We start from the raw sequence: 19907 nt of genomic DNA, 5'->3' as shown, positions 1-19907 counted from the left end.
ACGACATTTTTTTGGTCGGGGTGAAGATGACGTCTTCCATTGGCTCGACTGTTGCTTTGTTTCTGGGTCATAACCATAGCACCATGACTCATCACCAGTAATGACCTTTGACAGAAAGTCTGGATCAGTTTCAAGTTGTTGTTTCAAAGCACGACATGTTTCAACTCGATGTTCTTTTTGATTGTCAGTCAGAACTCGAGGAACAAACTTGGCACAGCAACCCTTTTCATCCCCAAATCTTCCGTTAAAATTCGCTGAACCGAGCTCCAAGATAACCCACTACTCTCTGACAGTTGATCAATTGTCTGTCGACGGTCTGTGAACACCAGCTCTCGAATTTTTTCAACATTTTCGTCGATTCGAAACGAAAAAAGAACAAAACAGCGCTGGTAAAAACAATCACTGCAGATGAACAGAACAAGCCAGGCAGACAACACAGGCAGGACTGAACTGGCAAGGAATTGCGCTATACACGTCTAGCGGCAGAAATGCGTACTACATAAGCTCCATGCGCGGCAACGCAATTCCGGTTATTTTTGGGTACCCCCTCGTACATTCTAAAAAATATGGTACTAGAAGCATGAATGAAATGTTGGGTACTTGCTGATTTGTGTACCTTTTGGCGTTTAATCAACCCTTATACTTAACTTTTAAAACTGTAAGTTTTTTTAAAGGAGATTTAGAACCCATTTCTCAGCCGATCATAAGCATTACCAGGAAATGTTCTCACGCCAAAAAGACTGAGATTTAGAATATTAGAATTGCTGTGGGCAGCTAAAACGTCCTAATCTATACCGCAACCAAATCATCTAATCCAAAATCTTAGACTATTCTAACTTAAAACTATTGTACTCTTTGTAGAAGTGGCTTCGCAAATATCAAGCTTAAACGCGTATTTATGCTTGTTCATGGCTTCAAACAATTTCTTTAAGCTTCTTTGAAATTATTGATGCACATAAAGGTGTATCATTTTTATTTTCCCAAGAAAATTGATTTAAGGGGAATTAGGAAAGTATCCTAGCTTTCACTTTTGTCCCCTTAGAATGGAACAAGTTGCTTTTCTGTTGCCTTTTTATAGTCAAGTAATATTAAAATTATAAGAATCATATAAATTAATGAACATTGGTTACCAGAAGTGCGATTTTATACATTAGTTGTGATGGATTCGAGTTTTGTAGACAAAAATGTTGTAGAATTGAATCAGCTATATATAAATTTCAATTAACCTTCTACAGGAAAAAAGAAATCAAATGTCCCGTTATTCCAAAGGAAGAGGGCGTTATTCCAAAATAAATAAATTAACTTTTAAAAGAAGGAGAATTGGACCTTATAGTCATTAGCTGCCATTTTTAATATTAGTAATTTTTATATTATATATGGTGAGCGTCGAGATATAATCAAGGAGTGATTAGGAAGTTTATTGGTCCGGTCTATCTTGGCTGAGATCATGAGTGTGTAGAGCCACTGATGGCTCAGATAATCGCAATATGTAACTTTTCTAGTAAGGTCAGTTATCTTAGAATAAGGTAGGTCTTTCTTAACCGCTGGTTACTAATAATATTGAGAACAATTCACTTTTTGTAACCATTCACGGTTGCTTTGCTTTTTATTTCTACCTCCTCTATCTAGCAGTTTTCGATTTTTGAAAGTATTTTTACCGGTGCTACTTTGTGAGACGAAAAACTGTAGAGAAATATGAAAATATTATTATTTTAAATTAGTACAGTAATTACATTTTTCGTGCACAGCCAGGGCTGTTATTTGTTAAGAATTTCCCTCAATAAAACTCTTAAGGTCTTATATTTGTGTCATAAAAGTCTTCGGCGCCTAGGGCGTTATTTAAAGCGTACAGAAAACAGTTTACATTACTGGGCAGTGAGCTGAAAGAGGCTTCTTTGGAAGAGAAAAGCTGAGGCCAGACATGACTCAATATGAATCCGGGATCGTCGAATTGGAGTTTAGAATTATTGTTTTAGTGTAGAAAAAATATTAACCGTCTAAAAATTGGTTTTTGCTGATTTGTTTTGCTTAGAGACCAAAATTTATTATCATTACAACTTTGGGCCTCCCAAACTTACAAAAAAGCAGAAATCTCACAGCCGAAAGAGTTTATTAAGTAGAGAGATAGGCCATAAATTCATACCATTTTTGCACGAATTGACCTTTTGAGTTCTGTTTTATGTTTAATTCTTAGCTTATTAAAATTAAATGGTTCAAATACGTAGGCAGAATGGTTGCTGTACTAACCAAAAAGCATCTATCGAAGTTATTTTTACAATTCGTGTTCAATCTATGTTGAGAAATTCAAACAATAGAAAAAGATATTTTGTTCTGACCTGTCCTTGGCTTAATGCATTGCATTCTTGATCTCGTCAGCCAATAACTATTTATATTATTAAAGTTGCATTAATAGATTTGATAAATGCTGCTAGTGCGCTTGCAATGCAACTAGAGTGCAATAGTAAATTATAAAATGGTCGTTAAATATCTATTAAATAAATCCAATTACCCACTCTGTTCACCAATTATATGCGTTGATTTGTGTACACCTATCACAATTTAACTATTATAAAGAATAATGAGGTGTATTTATGTTATAAATTTCTATTACTGTAAACAAGACTTTGAAAATGCGAATTATGCTGCGTTCGTCAATACTTCTTCCTTATTCAACACCACTTCTGGAATATTTAGGACACAATACACTGTTCTTATTAGACGGGTAATTGAAAGATAACTATATCATAATAAGTTGCATTTTAAGAGGGAGAAGACAGGCCCTTTGAGACCCTTCAGAGTGATTTTGGGATGAAAATGATTCAGATGATGGTGAAGGGCTGATCATTTCGAAGTGAAACTTTGATGGCAATAAGAACAATCTTTTGCGAAGTATACTATGTTCTATATTATCCACTGATATATTGCTAATGTTATATGAACTACCTAAGTACAAATTGCACTGAAATTTTCATCTTATCCCCCTTTAATACCTATTTTCTAAGATCATGAATATACGAGTATTTAGATCACTTTTCTTTTTTTTTCAAGAGAGAGGTTATTTATTTTTAGTGCAATCTCCTTTTCCATTTTTTAAAATTTTTTTCCAAATTAATCAAATTTACTTTATTTTGATTTTCTGAGGTAATCAAGTGTTCTTCTTTTTTGATTCTATTTTCTGTAATTTTTAAACAATTTTTTACATTAATTTTATATGTTTTATTACTTTTAGTTCAACATTATTGTATCACAAATACATACAACTCCTTGCTTGTAAAGTGTATAACTTAAAAAGCTGTATTATTTTCAAAATTGGGGTAAAAGAAAGGCAAGTGAGTGAAAGCACTCTGGTTTTCATTTTTAAAATAAACTTTGAAAACATGGAGGCATTTCCGGTGAAGATAACAAAAGAGTCTACAAATGCAAACTGCATACAGACCTATATTTCATTGGTACTATTTTTTTTTTTAGACCCACATTGTTTGAATCTAACAGATAAAAGTCAAAAGTAATGCCCACACATTTGCACTTGTCGCAGATTTTTAGCCTTGCACATGAACACATGGTATTGGGGATATTGCAAAGTGGCGTAAATAAATATGTATAAAGAAAGCAAGTAGGCTTGCGTGGGTCGTAAGGGTAAAACCAGAACTAACCCATCATTCTATTCGCCCACACATACAAACACCACCCGGTGAATGGTGAATGGTACTTTTTGGTGCAGACGGCGGAGGTTCACTTGGGAAAGTTGTATATTCTATTAGTGCAATGCAACGTGTATAATATGTGCAACATTCCCTTAACGCTTATAACTGCTGCCTACACTGTACAGTTTTTCAGTATGCAAACACAGCTGTTTGTCCCCTATTAAATATATGATAATTCTTTTTAAAAAAAATAAATATAAACGTCTTCCTCACTAGAATTGATAATAAAGAAATTCTAAAGAATGCTACAGAAGTTTATTGATTAAATAGATTGAAATACTGACTGCTGACAAAGTTTGGAAGATATGAGCAGCTGCTTGGTGCTTTAAAGCAAGTATCTTCCGGTAGTTCCAGGAAACATTGTTGCATTCCTCTCCTACTATCACCATAACTCACAAAACGAACGTTCCAGATCGACCAAAATATCTTAACTGCATTCTAAGCGACTTTTTTTCTTCTTTTTTTTGAACTCTAAACAATTTGCAGCAACTTCAAACCTTTCAAATGCCTTCCACTATTAAGTAAATCCAAAAGAATGTGGTGTGAAAAGTCACATGACTTTTTTTTGTATTACTTTTGTCGGAAAGTGAACAAAAAAAAACATGCATATGTAGCTCCATCTCCCTAAAATTGCATGTTGGGCTCTAATTCAATTGAATTAATAACGTACACATTCTATTCGAAGCGCAGCTTTCATCAGAGTTCTATTTTTCTTACAATAGACTGTATCACTTGTGGTACCGACCGGTTTCATCAAACTGCCACTGTCAAGGATATTATCGCTTTATGAAATCTCGTCCGCTGCAGTGTAAAAACAGGTTATCCATACGACTTCCTTCTTTCCGGTACTTACATTGTATTTTAAAAAAAGAAAAATGAAATTGAAAAATTTCTGAATTTAGGCCACAAAATGAGTCCGGATATAACAGTCGTATATAATAAGGTGCGTTTCATAACTATAAAACCAATATTTTTTGTTTTCAATTTTTCACTTAAAATTTTCTATAGTTTCCAAAGTGTACCTAGAACCTGTACACAGAACGTTTCAACAGGTATTTGAAAAGAAAAAGTAATTGTGTCATTAACATATTACAGTTTATTATTTTTACAGTTGTTTTTTAAATAAAATGTAAAAAAAAATAAAAAATTCACATGTTCCATAACTATAGAACCAAAATAAAAATAAAAAATTCACATGTTCCATAACTATAGAACCAAAATAAAAATAAAAAATTCACATGTTCCATAACTATAGAACCAAAATAAAAATAAAAAATTCACATGTTCCATAACTATAGAACCAAAATAAAAATAAAAAATTCACATGTTCCATAACTATAGAACCAAAATAAAAATAAAAAATTCACATGTTCCATAACTATAGAACCAAAATAAAAATAAAAAATTCACATGTTCCATAACTATAGAACCAAAATAAAAATAAAAAATTCACATGTTCCATAACTATAGAACCAAAATAAAAATAAAAAATTCACATGTTCCATAACTATAGAACCAAAATAAAAATAAAAAATTCACATGTTCCATAACTATAGAACCAAAATAAAAATAAAAAATTCACATGTTCCATAACTATAGAACCAAAATAAAAATAAAAAAAATTCATTATCAAAAAACTACTGGTTGTAACATCTGTACATTTTTAATAGTCAGTGGTTCCTCCCCTCTTCTCAGCAACCTGGAAAAGCCTTCTTCCCATACTTGAAATTAAATTTTTTCTGACTTGGTCGGATATTTCGTTCCATGATTTGATTATGGCATTTTTTAAATCTTCCACATTCCCGTATTGGTGGTTTTCGGCGTAAACCTTTCTTACAATGATACCCCATACATTTTCAATGGGATTAAGATCAAAAGAACAAGCAGGCCATTGAAGGAGAGGGATGTTATGAGATGTGAGCCATGTTTTGGTTGCTCGGCTAGTGTGAATAGCAGCGTTGTCTTGCTGGAATGTCCATTGCACGTGATTATTTTGGTGAAGGAAAGGCAACAAGTGGTTTTCAAGAACAGTGGTGTATTCTGCACTGTTCATTTTGGTGGAGGGAAATGCTAACTTTAGCATTTTCGTTGAACAAAAAGCTCCCCACACCATTACACTCCCTCCGCCAAAATTTCGCTTAGAAAATTTAACAGGGTTTTTTCTAAGATCTCTCCAATAATGCCTGTTGCCATCTGGACCATCTAAATTAATTTTTTTTTCATCTGAAAAAATCACGGAATGCCAATCAGTGGAAATGTTGTGTCGCCCGAATTCCAATCTTGCTGCAATATGGCGAGGTTGAAGTTTTGGCGCTTTTCGCATTTTTTGACATTTAATAAATTTACTTCGTTTAAGAACACGGTACACGGTAGAGCGCGAAACGTTCAGATTAAGGTCAGAAATCATTTTGCTAATGCTTTTGACTGAATTGCTTGAATAATTAATAATTCGTCGTTCACAACGAAGTGAAAGTTTTTTTTTAGGCCCACCTTTTTTATTTTTTCCATAATTCTGTTGGTTTGCCAAAAAGTTTCGCACCACATTATGGGACCTTTGCAGTCTACTGGCGATTTCCCGAAGACATAATTTTTCTTCGGCAAAAGCCAAAATTTTACCTTTTTCTTCGTCTGTGAGTAGTTTACCTCGCGGCATCTTGCATGGAAAACAAAGAGACTAATGTTCAATGTCTTAATGTTCAATATCATTGCATGGAAAACAAAAAGAGACTAAAGTTCAGTGTCTATTTATCGCAATAAGAGGATTAGAGTTTGTTTTTAAATGACAAGATTCCAAGCAGATATTGTTTACTCAATTGGTTTTATAGTTATGGCACACTCACAAAATCAAGTTTATTAATGAAAAACATTTTAAAAAGCAAAAGTTCAATTAGAATGGATATTTTTTCTTTATTTTACCTTTTTTTTTAAATTGCTTTGCGTGCAATTAATTCTACAATTCAAGGAACTCTTTTAAATTAAAAATTTCGAGTGGTTTTATAGTTATGAAACGCACTTTATATGCCGGATATAACAAAAAGATACCTTGGAGATGTGTAAACAATTAAACAAGTATTAATTAAAGCTTTTTGACTGCCTAAAAAAGTTTAGGACAGTCTAAATTTATTAAAAATTAATCCAATTTTGCTAAACTTTCTAAGACATTTACAAGAAATTACCAGAGACCCACTTTGAACAAAATAGTAATAAAAATAATGCTCTACATCCGCAAATGAGTTAAAATTGTCCAATTAAATTTCATAATAAAAATTAATAACGGTAATTTGATTGATATTTACTTAATTACAATAATAAAGATGGTGAAAAAAGAAGAACTCATTCACCATGAACAGATAAATATAATGTATCTAGAGAAAGTGTACATCGGTATTTATTATTGTGACACTATTGAGTAGTTATGATGAAGATAATGGTTAAACTTTCACAATTATATTATTTAGTTTAATTACATACTACTCTGTCAAATTTTACAGTATACATGATTAAAAGATTTGAAATCCAAATTTTTTGTATTGATTTACTGAAACATGGTTAACCAAAATACTTATTTTTTCAAATAACAAACAATAGGACTAATTACATTTAAAAGTGAGAACCTAACCTCTTAATTGTATAGATATTATTAAAGATAGAATCACTGGGAACTTGATTGAATATTTAGATAGCAGGTATAACAAATGTGAACGATAACAACTCATCTATTCGAAAGCATGCTCCATAGCAGGGAGCCGCTTATGAAATAATCTCGGATTTTGGTTAAAGGTGTGCAGTACAAGTTGGGTAGGTAGGACTAGATAACATCTCCCCCGTAGGGCGCTTCATACTGAAAACGGACCCCCAAGTATGAGCGAACTGGCTCTCTCAATAGGAACATAGCTTTACTGGGAAAAAAACTCCAATTGATTCATTACAAGCTATTCAAAAATTTACTCATAAATTTAAGACTTTATCTTTCATGCATTTAAACTAGCTTAAACGACGTTCATGAACTTCTGGTATTCAAAGCAAAAGAAATAGACGTTATCTTCAATAGAGACTCGTTTCAAAGAAAAAAAAATTGAGCTGGCAGTGTGTATTGGGCACTACATCAGAGTTAATCTCGAATAAATCATTGCACGACATCTTTAAAATATTAAATTACTACCTTAGTTACTTAAAATAATAAAGAGCTTGGCATTTCTATCGATCTAAAGTGCATAACATTATCAAGTACCCTCTGCTAACCTGATCACTGATAATCTCAGCTGATCATTTGCTGACTACTTTAATAACAAGGTAAACAAAAAATAACGTTAACTGTTTAACTTGTGTTCCCATTAAGGTTACTTTGTTTTTAAGGAAAAAAGTATATTACTGTTATATTTTTTTAACCTTTGAAAATGTTATTGTATGAACGAGGATTAGAAGAAAATGATTATGAACAAGGTTCTGAAGAAAATTTAAGGAGTTTATCTTTTCTGTTACAGTTATTTACGTAAAAGTTATAGTGCAGGCTTAAATAATGTGAAGCTAAACGTCATTGATTTTGTTTTTTAAAGCTTAATAGTTGTCTATGAACGCATGTCACAAGACTAACTTCATAAATACCAAAAATAAAGGTTTTACAGATACTCTACATTTCACACAAAATAAGTGTCACGTTGTTTTCTCGCCCCATTGTTAGTCGCTGTCAGAAATTGAACTGCAAAACTACAATTTAAACTGTTTACTCCAACATAACCAACCCACTTTTTGCAGTCGTAAACTACTAACATACGAGTTAGTGACCATAACTACAAGTTGGAAACCACAATTAAGGTGCTTACCTCAGCTTGTAAATTTTCATTCCGAATGAACTCACATTATGCGTAGCTTACTGCACATTCCTTGAGTGGCTGGTTTTCTCATCATCTTCACGCATTCGTTGAAGCCGAGACGACCATATCTGTTTCGAAGAATCCATCTCCAACAAAATGCTAAGGTACAATTTCTGCAGTCTTGAAAATGAAGCCATCCACAGGTTTCAGCTTAAGAACACTGTCTTTAATGAATATCTCCTGCGACTGGAGAAGATTGAACAGGTTGGTTGAACCATGACATTTTCTGAAGTATTATTAGCTTTTAATATCGTTTTAGGGTTATTCTGAGTCCATAAAATGTCCCTTGACGTGAATATCTAGTATTTACTGCTAAGATTCTTCCGATAATGTAGTACCAGTATCCTTAATCTCCGCTAATTTTCTTAAAATGGAATAAATTAAAACTTTATCGACTTAGAAGGCCCCTGAATGAGCTGGGAGTGGAATGTTACGTGTAGATTCGTAGGAAGAGTGGAGAGATGGAGTACCCAGCTGATGAGGCATCAGTAAGGGGGACAACCGTTCTAAGAAGGTTGCAGTGTGTTGTTATAATCCCCTAAAATCATATGTACTACCAACTTATTGCATTGCATCTGTTAATTCTGTCCTCCAAGTAGGGAGAAAACATCCTGACCGCAAGTTCGAGTCACCCCTAAGCAATTCGTGGACTTCTTAATCACTTCGGAGGAAAGTTAAACTATTAGTCGGTGGAGAAGGCTAGCTGCTTAGCGACGGCGCTTCTAGCTTCCCAAACTCCCGTCAATACTAGCGCTGTGTGATTGCGATAGTTAAAACTTCGGTCGCATTTACCAATCTCTATAGTTCTAATAATTTGGGCAGCAGTGGACCGTCCCGGTCAGAAACCAGACTTATCCTAAGAAGAACTCTGTGCTATTGTATTTTGTTTTCTATATAGAAATTAATTATTGTTATTCACAACCATGATAGATTTTAGACAAATAATTAGGCAAAAAACTTTTCTTCTAACCTGAACTTTTTGTCAATAGAAATCTTTGTTCCCTGCGTACTTTGGAAACCGTAAGTGCCTTAAATGTTGGCCAGTGTTTATATAAGAAGGGCAAGGATGTCTGCTTTCAACCCAGGTCATTCGCCTTCATCTTCTTCTTGCCGTCTCTTGGGCAAAAAACGTAGAAAATTAAATAATGCAATATCAATAATATGATTGAACTTCTTTTCTTGGCAATTAGAATATAATAAATGCGTCTTAGCTAATCGATAAACTTTGATCTGAGACCGCTACTTGATAATGAACGTCCAGATAGTTCAGGGAATGCTTGCCAGACAATCCTTTTGAACGACATTCTAAAATATTATCGCAGTATAAGCTAAATCAGCAAGAGCTGCTGATTCTCTTTATTAACACTGCATTCTCTTTGTAATGCGGAACAATTATTAAGATGGTGCTTAATTTAAACAACATATGGCTAAAAAAAAACATTATTTAAAATCAACCGCTTGTTTTAGAAAAACGCTGATTTGGATCAGAAAAGCCTTAACTGACAAGGATGTTAAAATTTTGGGTGTAGCCATTTGTTTTGTTGATTGAAAAGTTCTAAGGTTTCTCACACTAAATATTTACTACTATACCAGCCGACAAAAATATTTACAAATGCTGTGTTATAAAATTAAAATGTTCCTATTTCTAATACTGAGCATGACTTAGAATTGCTCGCGTTAGGTAATAAACTCCAAGGAAAATTATCTAACAACATATATTCCTCAAAAATTTCTAAAAAATTATTTTGTTTACTACATACGCCATCAGCTCTTGTCGCAATAATCCACACTTGTGAGAAGGAATCACTTTTTTCACACTATTTTCTCTAATGTAGCTTCTAAATTTGAGCTTATTTTATGCGTGAAATAAGGTAAAAAATCCATGTGAACACTGAAACAACTCTCGTTCTCTACAATATTCAAGGTTCTAACTTTTACATTTTTCAAACACTGAAGTTAAAAACAAAAATTAATTCTCAGAATACCCTAATAATATTTTTCCTTAGAAGAAATATTCCAATAAAATTTATATATGTTCTTGTAAGTACGAATTTAAGAAAAAAATCAAGGAATATTTTTTCTTATTCTTAAGAGTACTAAGTATAACTTCATTGATTAATAAATTGGAAGTGTGTTCTACTAAAATAGAAAGAAAACTTAAGATGCGTAAAATTAAATTTAAAAGAAAATATTGAATTGTAGTAAAATAAAGTCTTAAATATCTCAAAAAACACATACCTATATAATCAATTTATTTAAAAAAGAAATGAAAAATTTAACTGCAATGTTAAGTTTGATTAGTGGCGCTGCGCTACAGTTGTTCATGCAAGTATCACCAGCTTTTTCTATACTTCAGAAGGTGCTGTAGCCTAGTGGTTACAAAACAAACTCACTTTGCTATTTGATTCATTTCATTTAGTACCATAGAACTTAAAAACCACTAATTCCAAAATATATATATTAATTTTTGAACTCATAATGAGACGATTAGGTAATATTCGTATAACATTACATTTCTCTTTTTCTAATTTAAATATCCCCTTGGAATCCAGTTAAAACCACTTATTACTTATTCCTATGTACTGTTACTTATAACCATATAAAAGTAGATCATAACTTACTTCTTTGGTAATAAGCATGTATAAGTTATAATTGTGTTGATAAAAATTAGTGACAGTGAAGATGCTGTATTTTTGTTGGCACAATTTAAATTGAATTTATAAATAGAATGTTCTTGTCAAGAGGGCGCCACATTTCAATGCACTCTTAGTTGAATATTTGGTGGTGTTTATTAATTATAAATGCGTTCTATTTATATTGTGAATAAAGATAAAGTTAGATTTCCATTATTAAAAAAAAAAGAAAGAGAAAACACTTTTAGTATCAGTGAGCGCAGTATCGATAATTGTAATCTCCACAAAAGTGAGGTTATAACATTGTTACCGATATGGTTAGGTAGGCATGGTCTGAATTGTTTTTGAGGGAGATTCCTTGTGAAAACTTTATATTTAAATTAATAATTCTATATTTAAGTATACTAATATGAATTTGAGCGTTGAAAAAGTGTCGGACAGTTCCGGAGACTATTTTTTTGAAGAAGATATGTAGTTGTGATATGAAATAACTCAGGATTTAAGATAAAGTTCAGGATATAAAGTTCATTTCTTTCATCTGTATTAATTAACTCTGATGGAAACTGAAATTATGAGCATTTATTCCTGGGTATGTATAAATATTTTTTTAAACTTTAATTATAGGTATTCAAGTATTTACTTATTGGTAAGAATCAGGTTCTATTTCCTTTTCAAATATAGAACTTTCCAAAAAGTCCTAATAAAACGCAGTTATTTTGTGTGTGTGTGAGTGCAGAGAACTGAATGTTTTTTATTTTTGCTTAAAGAAATTAGAGTACCAGTTGACTCTTTGACTACCATTTAGAGATTATGAAGTTAAAAGTTTTTGATTTGTTTATTTTGTTTTAAGGATTTTACTTCTGTTTCAAAACTAAAATTTTAACATCTTTCAGATACTGCCAAAGCAGTTTCTTCAATTATTGACATAACATGCTGGATGCATTAGAGAGCTTGTAGAAAAAGCAGTGCTAAAGAGGAAAATATAAAAGAGATTGCCTTTTGATTCTTAAAAAGATAAAGGAGTAAGTTATTATTATGAAGTAATTTCAAATAAGTTTAACAGCGAAATTAATTATTAAGAAATAATTATCTATTAAATTAGTACTTCAAATAAGTATTCTGTATGTTTCAGATTTGACTTCAATTCCAGTTCGCTCTTCAGATTGAATGTTTCTCGGAAGTTTATTTTATTGTTGGCAAAATTTAACTCGTAACATAAAATGAGTAATATTGGCACTCTCAGAATAAATACGTTGATCAAAACAACAGTGATTCGGAGGCAAATACAAAATGTCAAACGTATAGCCGATATACTTCATACATCACCTTCGGAGAATTCTTCATCAACGATTAAGGGATGGGTAAGAGCTGTGAGAAAGATGAAAGATAATGTGTTTGTCGACGTGGACGATGGATCTTGCGCTCAAAGATTGCAAGTAGTCTTAGAAAAGACGGCGGCTGACAGCGTCGATTACGGTAGTTCCGTGGAAGTTACCGGGCATCTTAGTAAAACACCTAGTGGACAATTAGAATTAAAAGGTGAGGACATTGTAGTTCTTGGTGCCGGGAAACTTAATGATGGTTATCCATTTGCACCAAGAAAATCGTACAGTACAGATTATTGCCGACAATACTTACATCTAAGACCAAGAATAGCGCATTTCGCTTCAGTGCTAAGAATTAGAAACGCGGCCAGCATTGCCATCAGAAAATTCTTTCAAGAAAAAAATTATATTGAAATTCATACACCAATTTTAACATCAAACGATTGCGAAGGTGCTGGTGAAGTATTTACTGCTGTTGCCAGCACGACGTCTCCGAAGGAACTATTTTTTGATGTGAATGCTTATCTTACAGTATCGGCACAACTCCATTTGGAAGTAATGGCCAGATCATTGAGCCAGGTGTACTGTTTTGGACCAACATTCCGAGCGGAAAATTCTAAATCGAGATTTCATTTAGCTGAATTTTATATGCTTGAAGCTGAAACTGCTTTAGTGAAAAGTGTTGAAGATTTAACAAGTTTCATTGAAGACATGCTGAAACATATTTGTAATAATTTGTTAAATACAAATGAACCAGATGTTGAATTGTGTAGAAAAAAATTTTCTGAATCGAATTTCAAACTGGAACAAGCCTTACAAAAACCATGGATCACTATGACTTACAATGAGGCAGCGAATATTTTGAAAACACATAGCACATCCTTGAAAGTACCCCACAAGCCAGACACTTCCTTCACTAAAGAGCATGAACTATTCCTGACAAATCACAACAATAATACTCCGATATTCCTAGTTGAGTGGCCAGTGACTCTTAAACCGTTCTACATGCGAATCAATAGAAACGACAATAGAACTGTTGATGCTTTTGATCTAATATTTCCAAGTGTTGGTGAAATTTGTGGCGGTAGTTTAAGAGAAGATGATTTCAATAGGCTAAAAGTGAATGTTGAAAAGATAAAAGGATTAGAGTGGTATTTAGAGTTAAGGAAGTTCGGAAATGTGTTAACAGGAGGCTTTGGGATTGGTTTTGATAGGTTTCTAATGGCTTTATTGAATGTTAACAACATTAAAGACACCATCCCTTTTCCAAGATTCCCACATCATTGTCAAATTTAGATTTAAGAAATAGAAGAATTGTGAAGATTGAGTTGTATTTTAGTTTTGAATAAACTTCCACCAAGAATGATTGGTTAAAGGATTTTATGTATATTTTGTATTTGAATAAAATCCATCATTTTAAAGACTGTAATGAAAGTTGTACCTTCTTTTAAAAGAAGCTATGAACTTACAATGAATTTATATAGACCTCTAACGCTTTATATATTTTTGGAATTTCCCACTAATAATATTTAACTAAAATTCAAAAATATTAGCGAATAGCTGATCATAAAATTTAATTATTTGATTGCAGTTAGTTACATGATAAATATATACAATCTTCCACTATAACCTTCTTCACACTGTTATCAATTATTAGTTTATGACTGATTTAATCATAGCTAAATATATACGTAATGCATCATTATTATTTTCTCTGCAGCATTAAAACTTATCTTGCTTCCATATCTAATTTAATTAATGGCACTACGCTCTGGTTTATCCCACTGTATTAGATCATTTCGTACTTTATGTACTGTATAAAAAGTGATTTACAATGGGAGTGTATTCATTAGGTTTCGTTACAGATACTTTGAAAAATTGCTTCTGATTTTATCTATAAAATTGCAGAATTTATTAAAAAACAGAATCTGTATTTTTTTTTTTTTTTAATGTAATGATGGGCTATTAAACTTAATGAAACCAAGTCTCAAAATATCACCTTCACTCTTCGGCGCATTACTCTTCCTCCAGTCTTCTATAACCTAACACCTCTACCAGTAGTAAACGTTGCCCGCTACCTTGGGCTTTACTTAGACCGAAGACTTTCTTGGAACCCCCACACTAGACTTAAAAGAACAGAACTAAACAGACGCTATCGACTACTTAAAAGACTCTTAGACAATAGATCAAAACTCTCTCTGGACAACAAAAGACTAATTTATACTTCTATTTTGAAACCCATCTGGGCGTATGGAATAGAGCTGTGGGGTTCAACCAAACGCTCCAATCTCCAAAGGATTCAATCTCTACAATCTGAAATATTTCGAACCATTGTACACGCTCCATTTTATGTCTCCAACCTGACTATACACACTAGGGTGGGTCAAAAAAATCGGCTATTTTTTTTTTTACAAGTGCAACGGAAAAATGGGTTCCTAGACACCTTAAAAAAATTCCCACCAAATATGAGCTCTTAATTTTGAAGGGAAGATCCTCCGCATCGCAGTTTTTCATTTTTTTTTTAGTCCAATAGAAAAAAATTCATACCTTTCCATTAATTGACTGTACAAAAAAATGTTTCGAATAAATTTTGTAGGAAATTTAATGTTCTACAAAAAAGGTATCTTATGTTTTTTTCGTAAACCTCGCCATTTGAAAGATATAAAGGATTTAATTTTGATTATTTTATGACAAATTCCATTTTTGTTTATGAATTTTATACCTCGACAATAAATGACTTTTACGAAATGCGAAATACTAATATTTGTTGGAAATTAACTGCTCTATAAAATCGGTGTCTTATGTTTTGGCGATAAAGTTAACCGTTCAAAAGATATTCATCATCAAACTTTCATGTGTACGGATTTTAAAAGTTTTTGATTAGATATTCGAAAAATTTCAATTTAATTTATAAATTTCATTTCTTGTCATTAATATAAGTATTATTTGAGTTTTATTTTCAAAATTATCAAAATTTGTCTTCATTTATTCTAAACATTTTAGTTTTAATCATTAGAAATCACGAGATCCTAGGGAAAATTTCTTCTCTAGAGAATTTTTGTTTCGTATTTTATTTCATCTGTTTGAATTGTGAACTTTGAACTAGCACCACCTACTTTTTACTTCATCGTTATGTTGTCGTTGGTTTGTATACATTTATTTCTACAGCATTTTTAGTGTTTCCAAAATTTATGGTCTTGTATATGTGATCGATCGATTAATTATTTACAAATATTGTGGTTACTACGTGAATTAACTTGATATTTATCGAAAATATGATATGGATAAAGAAATTCATTTGATCGGAAAACTTGTGCAAAAACTTTCAGAACGTAAGTTACCAACAGTGAAAGAGGTTATGAGTGTTTTTTTTCATCAGCTCAAAGTTTTGAAATGTTCTGTCAAACAAAGTGCCAAAAATGCAGCTGATCAAGTTATTGAATTATGGAAAAACAACCAGATTGCGACTAGTGAATCGACTAGTGTAATAAAAAAAATTCTTCGCTATCATAATCGATGGTTGAAATTGCAAAAATCTTTTGCGCGAAAAAAATCATCAGGACGATGCAAAAATGAAATAAAATTTCAGAACGAACTTAAAGCATTATTTGATATTGTCGATAATAAATCGAGACAAATATACTTAAACATAAATAAAAACTTAAAAAATATTTTGACGTTTCTCAATCGATAACAACTAAAATTCGTGTAAATTTTCTTAAAAATCATAAATTAAATTGAAATTTTTCGAATATCTAATCAAAAACTTTTAAAATCCGTACACATGAAAGTTTGATGATGAATATCTTTTGAACGGTTAATTTTATCGCCAAAACATAAGAAACCATTTTTATAGAGCATTTAATTTCCAACAAAAATTGGTATTTTGCATTTCGTAAAAGTCATTTATTGTCGAGTTATAAAATTCATAAACAAAAATGGAATTTGTCATAAAATAATCAAAATTTAATCCTTTATATCTTTCAAATGGCGAGGTTTACGAAAAAAATATAAGGTACCTTTTTTGTAGAGCATTAAATTTCCTACAAAATTCATTCGAAACATTTTTTTGTACAGTCAATTAATGGAAAGGTATGAATTTTTTTCTATTGGACTAAAAAAAAAAATGAAAAACTGCGATGCGGAGGATCTTCCCTTCAAAATTAAGAGCTCATATTTGGTAGGAATTTTTTTAAGGTGTCTAGGAACCCATTTTTCCGTTGCACTTGTAAAAAAAAAAATAGTCGATTTTTTTGACCCACCCTAATACACACTGACCTTAACATTCCTTTTTGTCACACAAGTTGCTAAAATACAATACAGAAAACTCCACTTCAACCTGCAATCTCATATAAAGCCTCTAGCTAAAAATCTTTCTTCTAGAACTCTTCCTGATAACCCGACAAGACGCCTTAAGAGACAGTGGCCTCGTGATCTTCTCTCAAGTGAAGAGAGTGACTAATAGCCTAATATTTTGGAGTGTTACCACTGGGTAACTTCTCCACTCGCATTCCTCTGTAATTCATACTTCTGTTATCACTGTTACTTATAGCGCCAACGCGCTGATTGTAGCAAAAATAAACGCACGAGGGCATAATAACCCATTGGTTCATTGCCAAAAAAAAAAGTGTGACGTCATCATCTGGGCCAGAGGTCGGCAACCAGCGGCTCGCGAGCCGCATGCAGCTCTTTTATCCAAATTTTGTGGCTCTTCAGCCTGACCAAAATAAATTGTATATTTCAATTTTATTGAAACATACTTATAGTAAATACGTAATCAAGAATTTGTTAGAAACTTTTTATTACTCATATTTTAGAATAATACAACAATCTGGAAACATATGGTCCTCGAAATTTTTAATCATATGTTTCCTTTAAAACTAAATACGACAATATATTTTTATATTTCAATCCCTACATTTCTCCCCGCTTTACTTAGCTATCTACCTCTCCATCTTCAGCTCATCTCTTCCTTCTCTTCCTTTTCTGGTGCAGTAGCACCTATCCTTGCCCTTAATTGGTCCGCATGCTTTCTCTTAAGTTCACCTTCTGACATGACTAGATATGATAACTCTCCAGTCCTGCAGTTAATCATACCCGGTTTCCATCCTTTCCCTAATTCATTCTTTATCCAAACCTCTTGCCCCTCTATAAATTCCCTTTTTTGGATACTTAGATCGTGGTATCTTTTTTGTTTCCAGATCTCCTTTTCCATTTCTTCCTTAGGATCTGGCTTCAACCTATCCAACACAGTAGGGAGTCTTCTTTTCAAAAATAACTCAGCCGGTGATTTATGAGTAGTTCTGTGAGGTGTGTTCCGATAGCTCAGCAACAACCTTGCTACCTTTTCTTGAGGGCTGCCTCCTTCGTCCTTCCCCGCCAGATATCGTTGTTTAAAGGTTCTAATGAATCGCTCCACTAATCCATTAGATTTTGGGTGATATGGAGTGGTTCTGATGTGTTTTATCGCGTTTCTATCACAAAAATTCTTGAACTCTCCGGACCTAAATTGAGGTCCATTATCAGTCACTAATTTTTTTGGTACCCCGTACCTGGAGAACCATTCTCGGAGTCTATTTATTGTCGCTTCCGTGGTTATCTTTCTCATTATGGCTATTTCTGGCCACTTGGAGTAAGCATCCACTCCCACCATCCAGTAGTTACCTTGGAACGGCCCAGCGAAATCCAGGTGAATCCTCTCCCATGGATAGTCTGGTATGTTCCATGAGTAAAGTGGTACTTCAGGCACGTTTGACCTGTTCTCTTGGCAACCTTGACATTTGGCCACATACTGCTCTATATCTTTTTCCATCGCAGGCCACCAAACATAATAACGCGCTATCGACTTCATCGCTATCACACCTGGGTGCCCTTCATGGAGAGTCGCTAGCGTTTTCCCTCTGAGTGTCTGGGGAACTATTATTCTCCCGTTCCACATAAGTATGCCCCCTTCTAAAATTATTTCATTCTTTTTGTCGAAATAGTATTTTATTCCTACCTCTTTGAGTTTCGGCGGCCAGCTGGTGATGACGAAAGTACTCACCTTGCTTAAGATTTGATCCCTCTTAGTCTGAATTTGTAATTCTTCTTTTGTTAATTCCAAATCTTCCAACTTTTTTATTGAAATAAAGCTATCTGCGACATCGATATTATTATCATTATCTTCTGTTTTCAGTGGAAGTCTTGATAATGCATCCGCTACAGAATTATCTGACCCTTTTCGGTATTCTACATCGAAGTTGTAATTATTGAGAACAACCGCCCAGCGGGTTAGTCTGTTGTTAGTCACTTTGGGAAGATCTCTTTTGGGACCAAACAATCTCTCTAAGGGTTTATGATCCGTAACTAGAGTGAATTTGTTCCCATAGAGATATTGGTGGAATTTTCTCACTCCAAATACACATGCTAGTGCTTCTCTGTCAATGGACGCATAATGTTTTTCGGCCGCCGCTAATGTCCTTGAGGCGTATGCCACCGGCCGTTCGGTTCCGTCAGGGAAGTTATGCAACAAAACCGCCCCCAACCCTGATTCAGACGCGTCACACATAAGGGTCATAGGCATTCTTGGGTCATATGGTACAATGCACTCCTTACCCATAAGTAACTGTTTTGTCGCTTGAAACACCTTTTCTTCTTCTTCAGTCCAATTCCATCTCACCTTCGAACTTGTCAAGCGATGTAAACAGGCGCAGAGGCTGTGCAGATGGGGAATAAATTTTTCATAGTAGTTAATTGCCCCTAGAAATGCTCTTAGCTCCCTTTTTGTAGAGGGAGACTTGGCACCACGAATAGCTTCCACCTTTTCCATTGTTGGATGGATACCGTACTGATCAATGCGATGCCCCAGATATGTTACCTCTGGTTGAAGAAACCTACATTTTTCTTTTTTTGCTCTTAATCCTACGGCTCTCATTCTCGCCAGAACTTTTTTCACTGTTGCCAAATGTTGTTCGCGAGTTGGTCCTGTTATTATGATGTCGTCCAGATTAACACCCACATTCGGAATGTCCGCTATTAAATTTTCCATCCAGCGTTGGAATATCGCGGGAGCGGATGATAATCCAAACGGTAATCTGCAATAGCGAAAAAATCCGACGTGAGTGGCAATGACCAACAAATCTCTGAACTGTTCTGCCACCTCCATCTGTAGATAGGCATCCCGGAGATCTATGATTGAAAATTCCACTCCCCCAACTAACTTTGCTGTGAGATCTGCAAAGGTTGGCATTGGATGGATATCTGGGATAATGTACTGGTTTAGAGTGACCCGGAAATCGCCACAAATCCTTACCTTCCCATTGCCTTTGTCTACGTTTACGGTAGGCGTGGCCCAGAGTATTGGCGTCTTTGTAGGGTCCACTTTTTCAATCA

At 33.5% G+C, this 19907-nt stretch overlaps 2 protein-coding genes across 5 annotated transcripts in view; both read left to right on the top strand.

The window, feature by feature from the left end:
- AsnRS-m (asparagine--tRNA ligase, mitochondrial) overlaps positions 1-13970 on the top strand; it is a 57644-nt gene extending 43674 nt beyond the window's left edge. Inside the window, exons 1-3 of one of the 2 annotated variants that reach the window (XM_074131264.1) lie at positions 11321-11800; positions 12105-12233; positions 12344-13970. In XM_074131264.1, coding sequence (XP_073987365.1) covers positions 12432-13832 — 1401 coding nt within the window. In that variant the 5' untranslated portion in view covers positions 11321-11800; positions 12105-12233; positions 12344-12431 and the 3' untranslated portion in view covers positions 13833-13970. Of the gene's footprint in view, positions 1-11320; positions 11801-12104; positions 12234-12343 lie in introns of those variants that run through there. The other variant, XM_074131265.1, reaches the window with a different exon arrangement.
- LOC141455834 (breast cancer anti-estrogen resistance protein 3 homolog) overlaps positions 1-19907 on the top strand; it is a 301202-nt gene that overhangs the window by 26554 nt on the left and 254741 nt on the right. Inside the window, exon 1 of one of the 3 annotated variants that reach the window (XM_074131258.1) lies at positions 1414-8782. The exons of the other annotated variants lie outside the window; for them this stretch is intronic. Coding sequence (XP_073987359.1) covers positions 8675-8782 — 108 coding nt within the window. The 5' untranslated portion in view covers positions 1414-8674. Of the gene's footprint in view, positions 1-1413; positions 8783-19907 lie in introns of those variants that run through there. 3 annotated transcript variants of the gene reach the window in all.

The sequence above is a fragment of the Rhodnius prolixus genome, unplaced genomic scaffold (genome assembly GCF_049639745.1).
Source record: "Rhodnius prolixus isolate KJV_2025 unplaced genomic scaffold, Rpr scaffold_4, whole genome shotgun sequence".
NCBI classification, from domain to species: Eukaryota; Metazoa; Arthropoda; class Insecta; order Hemiptera; family Reduviidae; genus Rhodnius; species Rhodnius prolixus.
The sequence above is the reverse complement of the archived record's forward strand: the minus strand, read 5'-3'. Positions and strand labels throughout refer to the sequence as shown.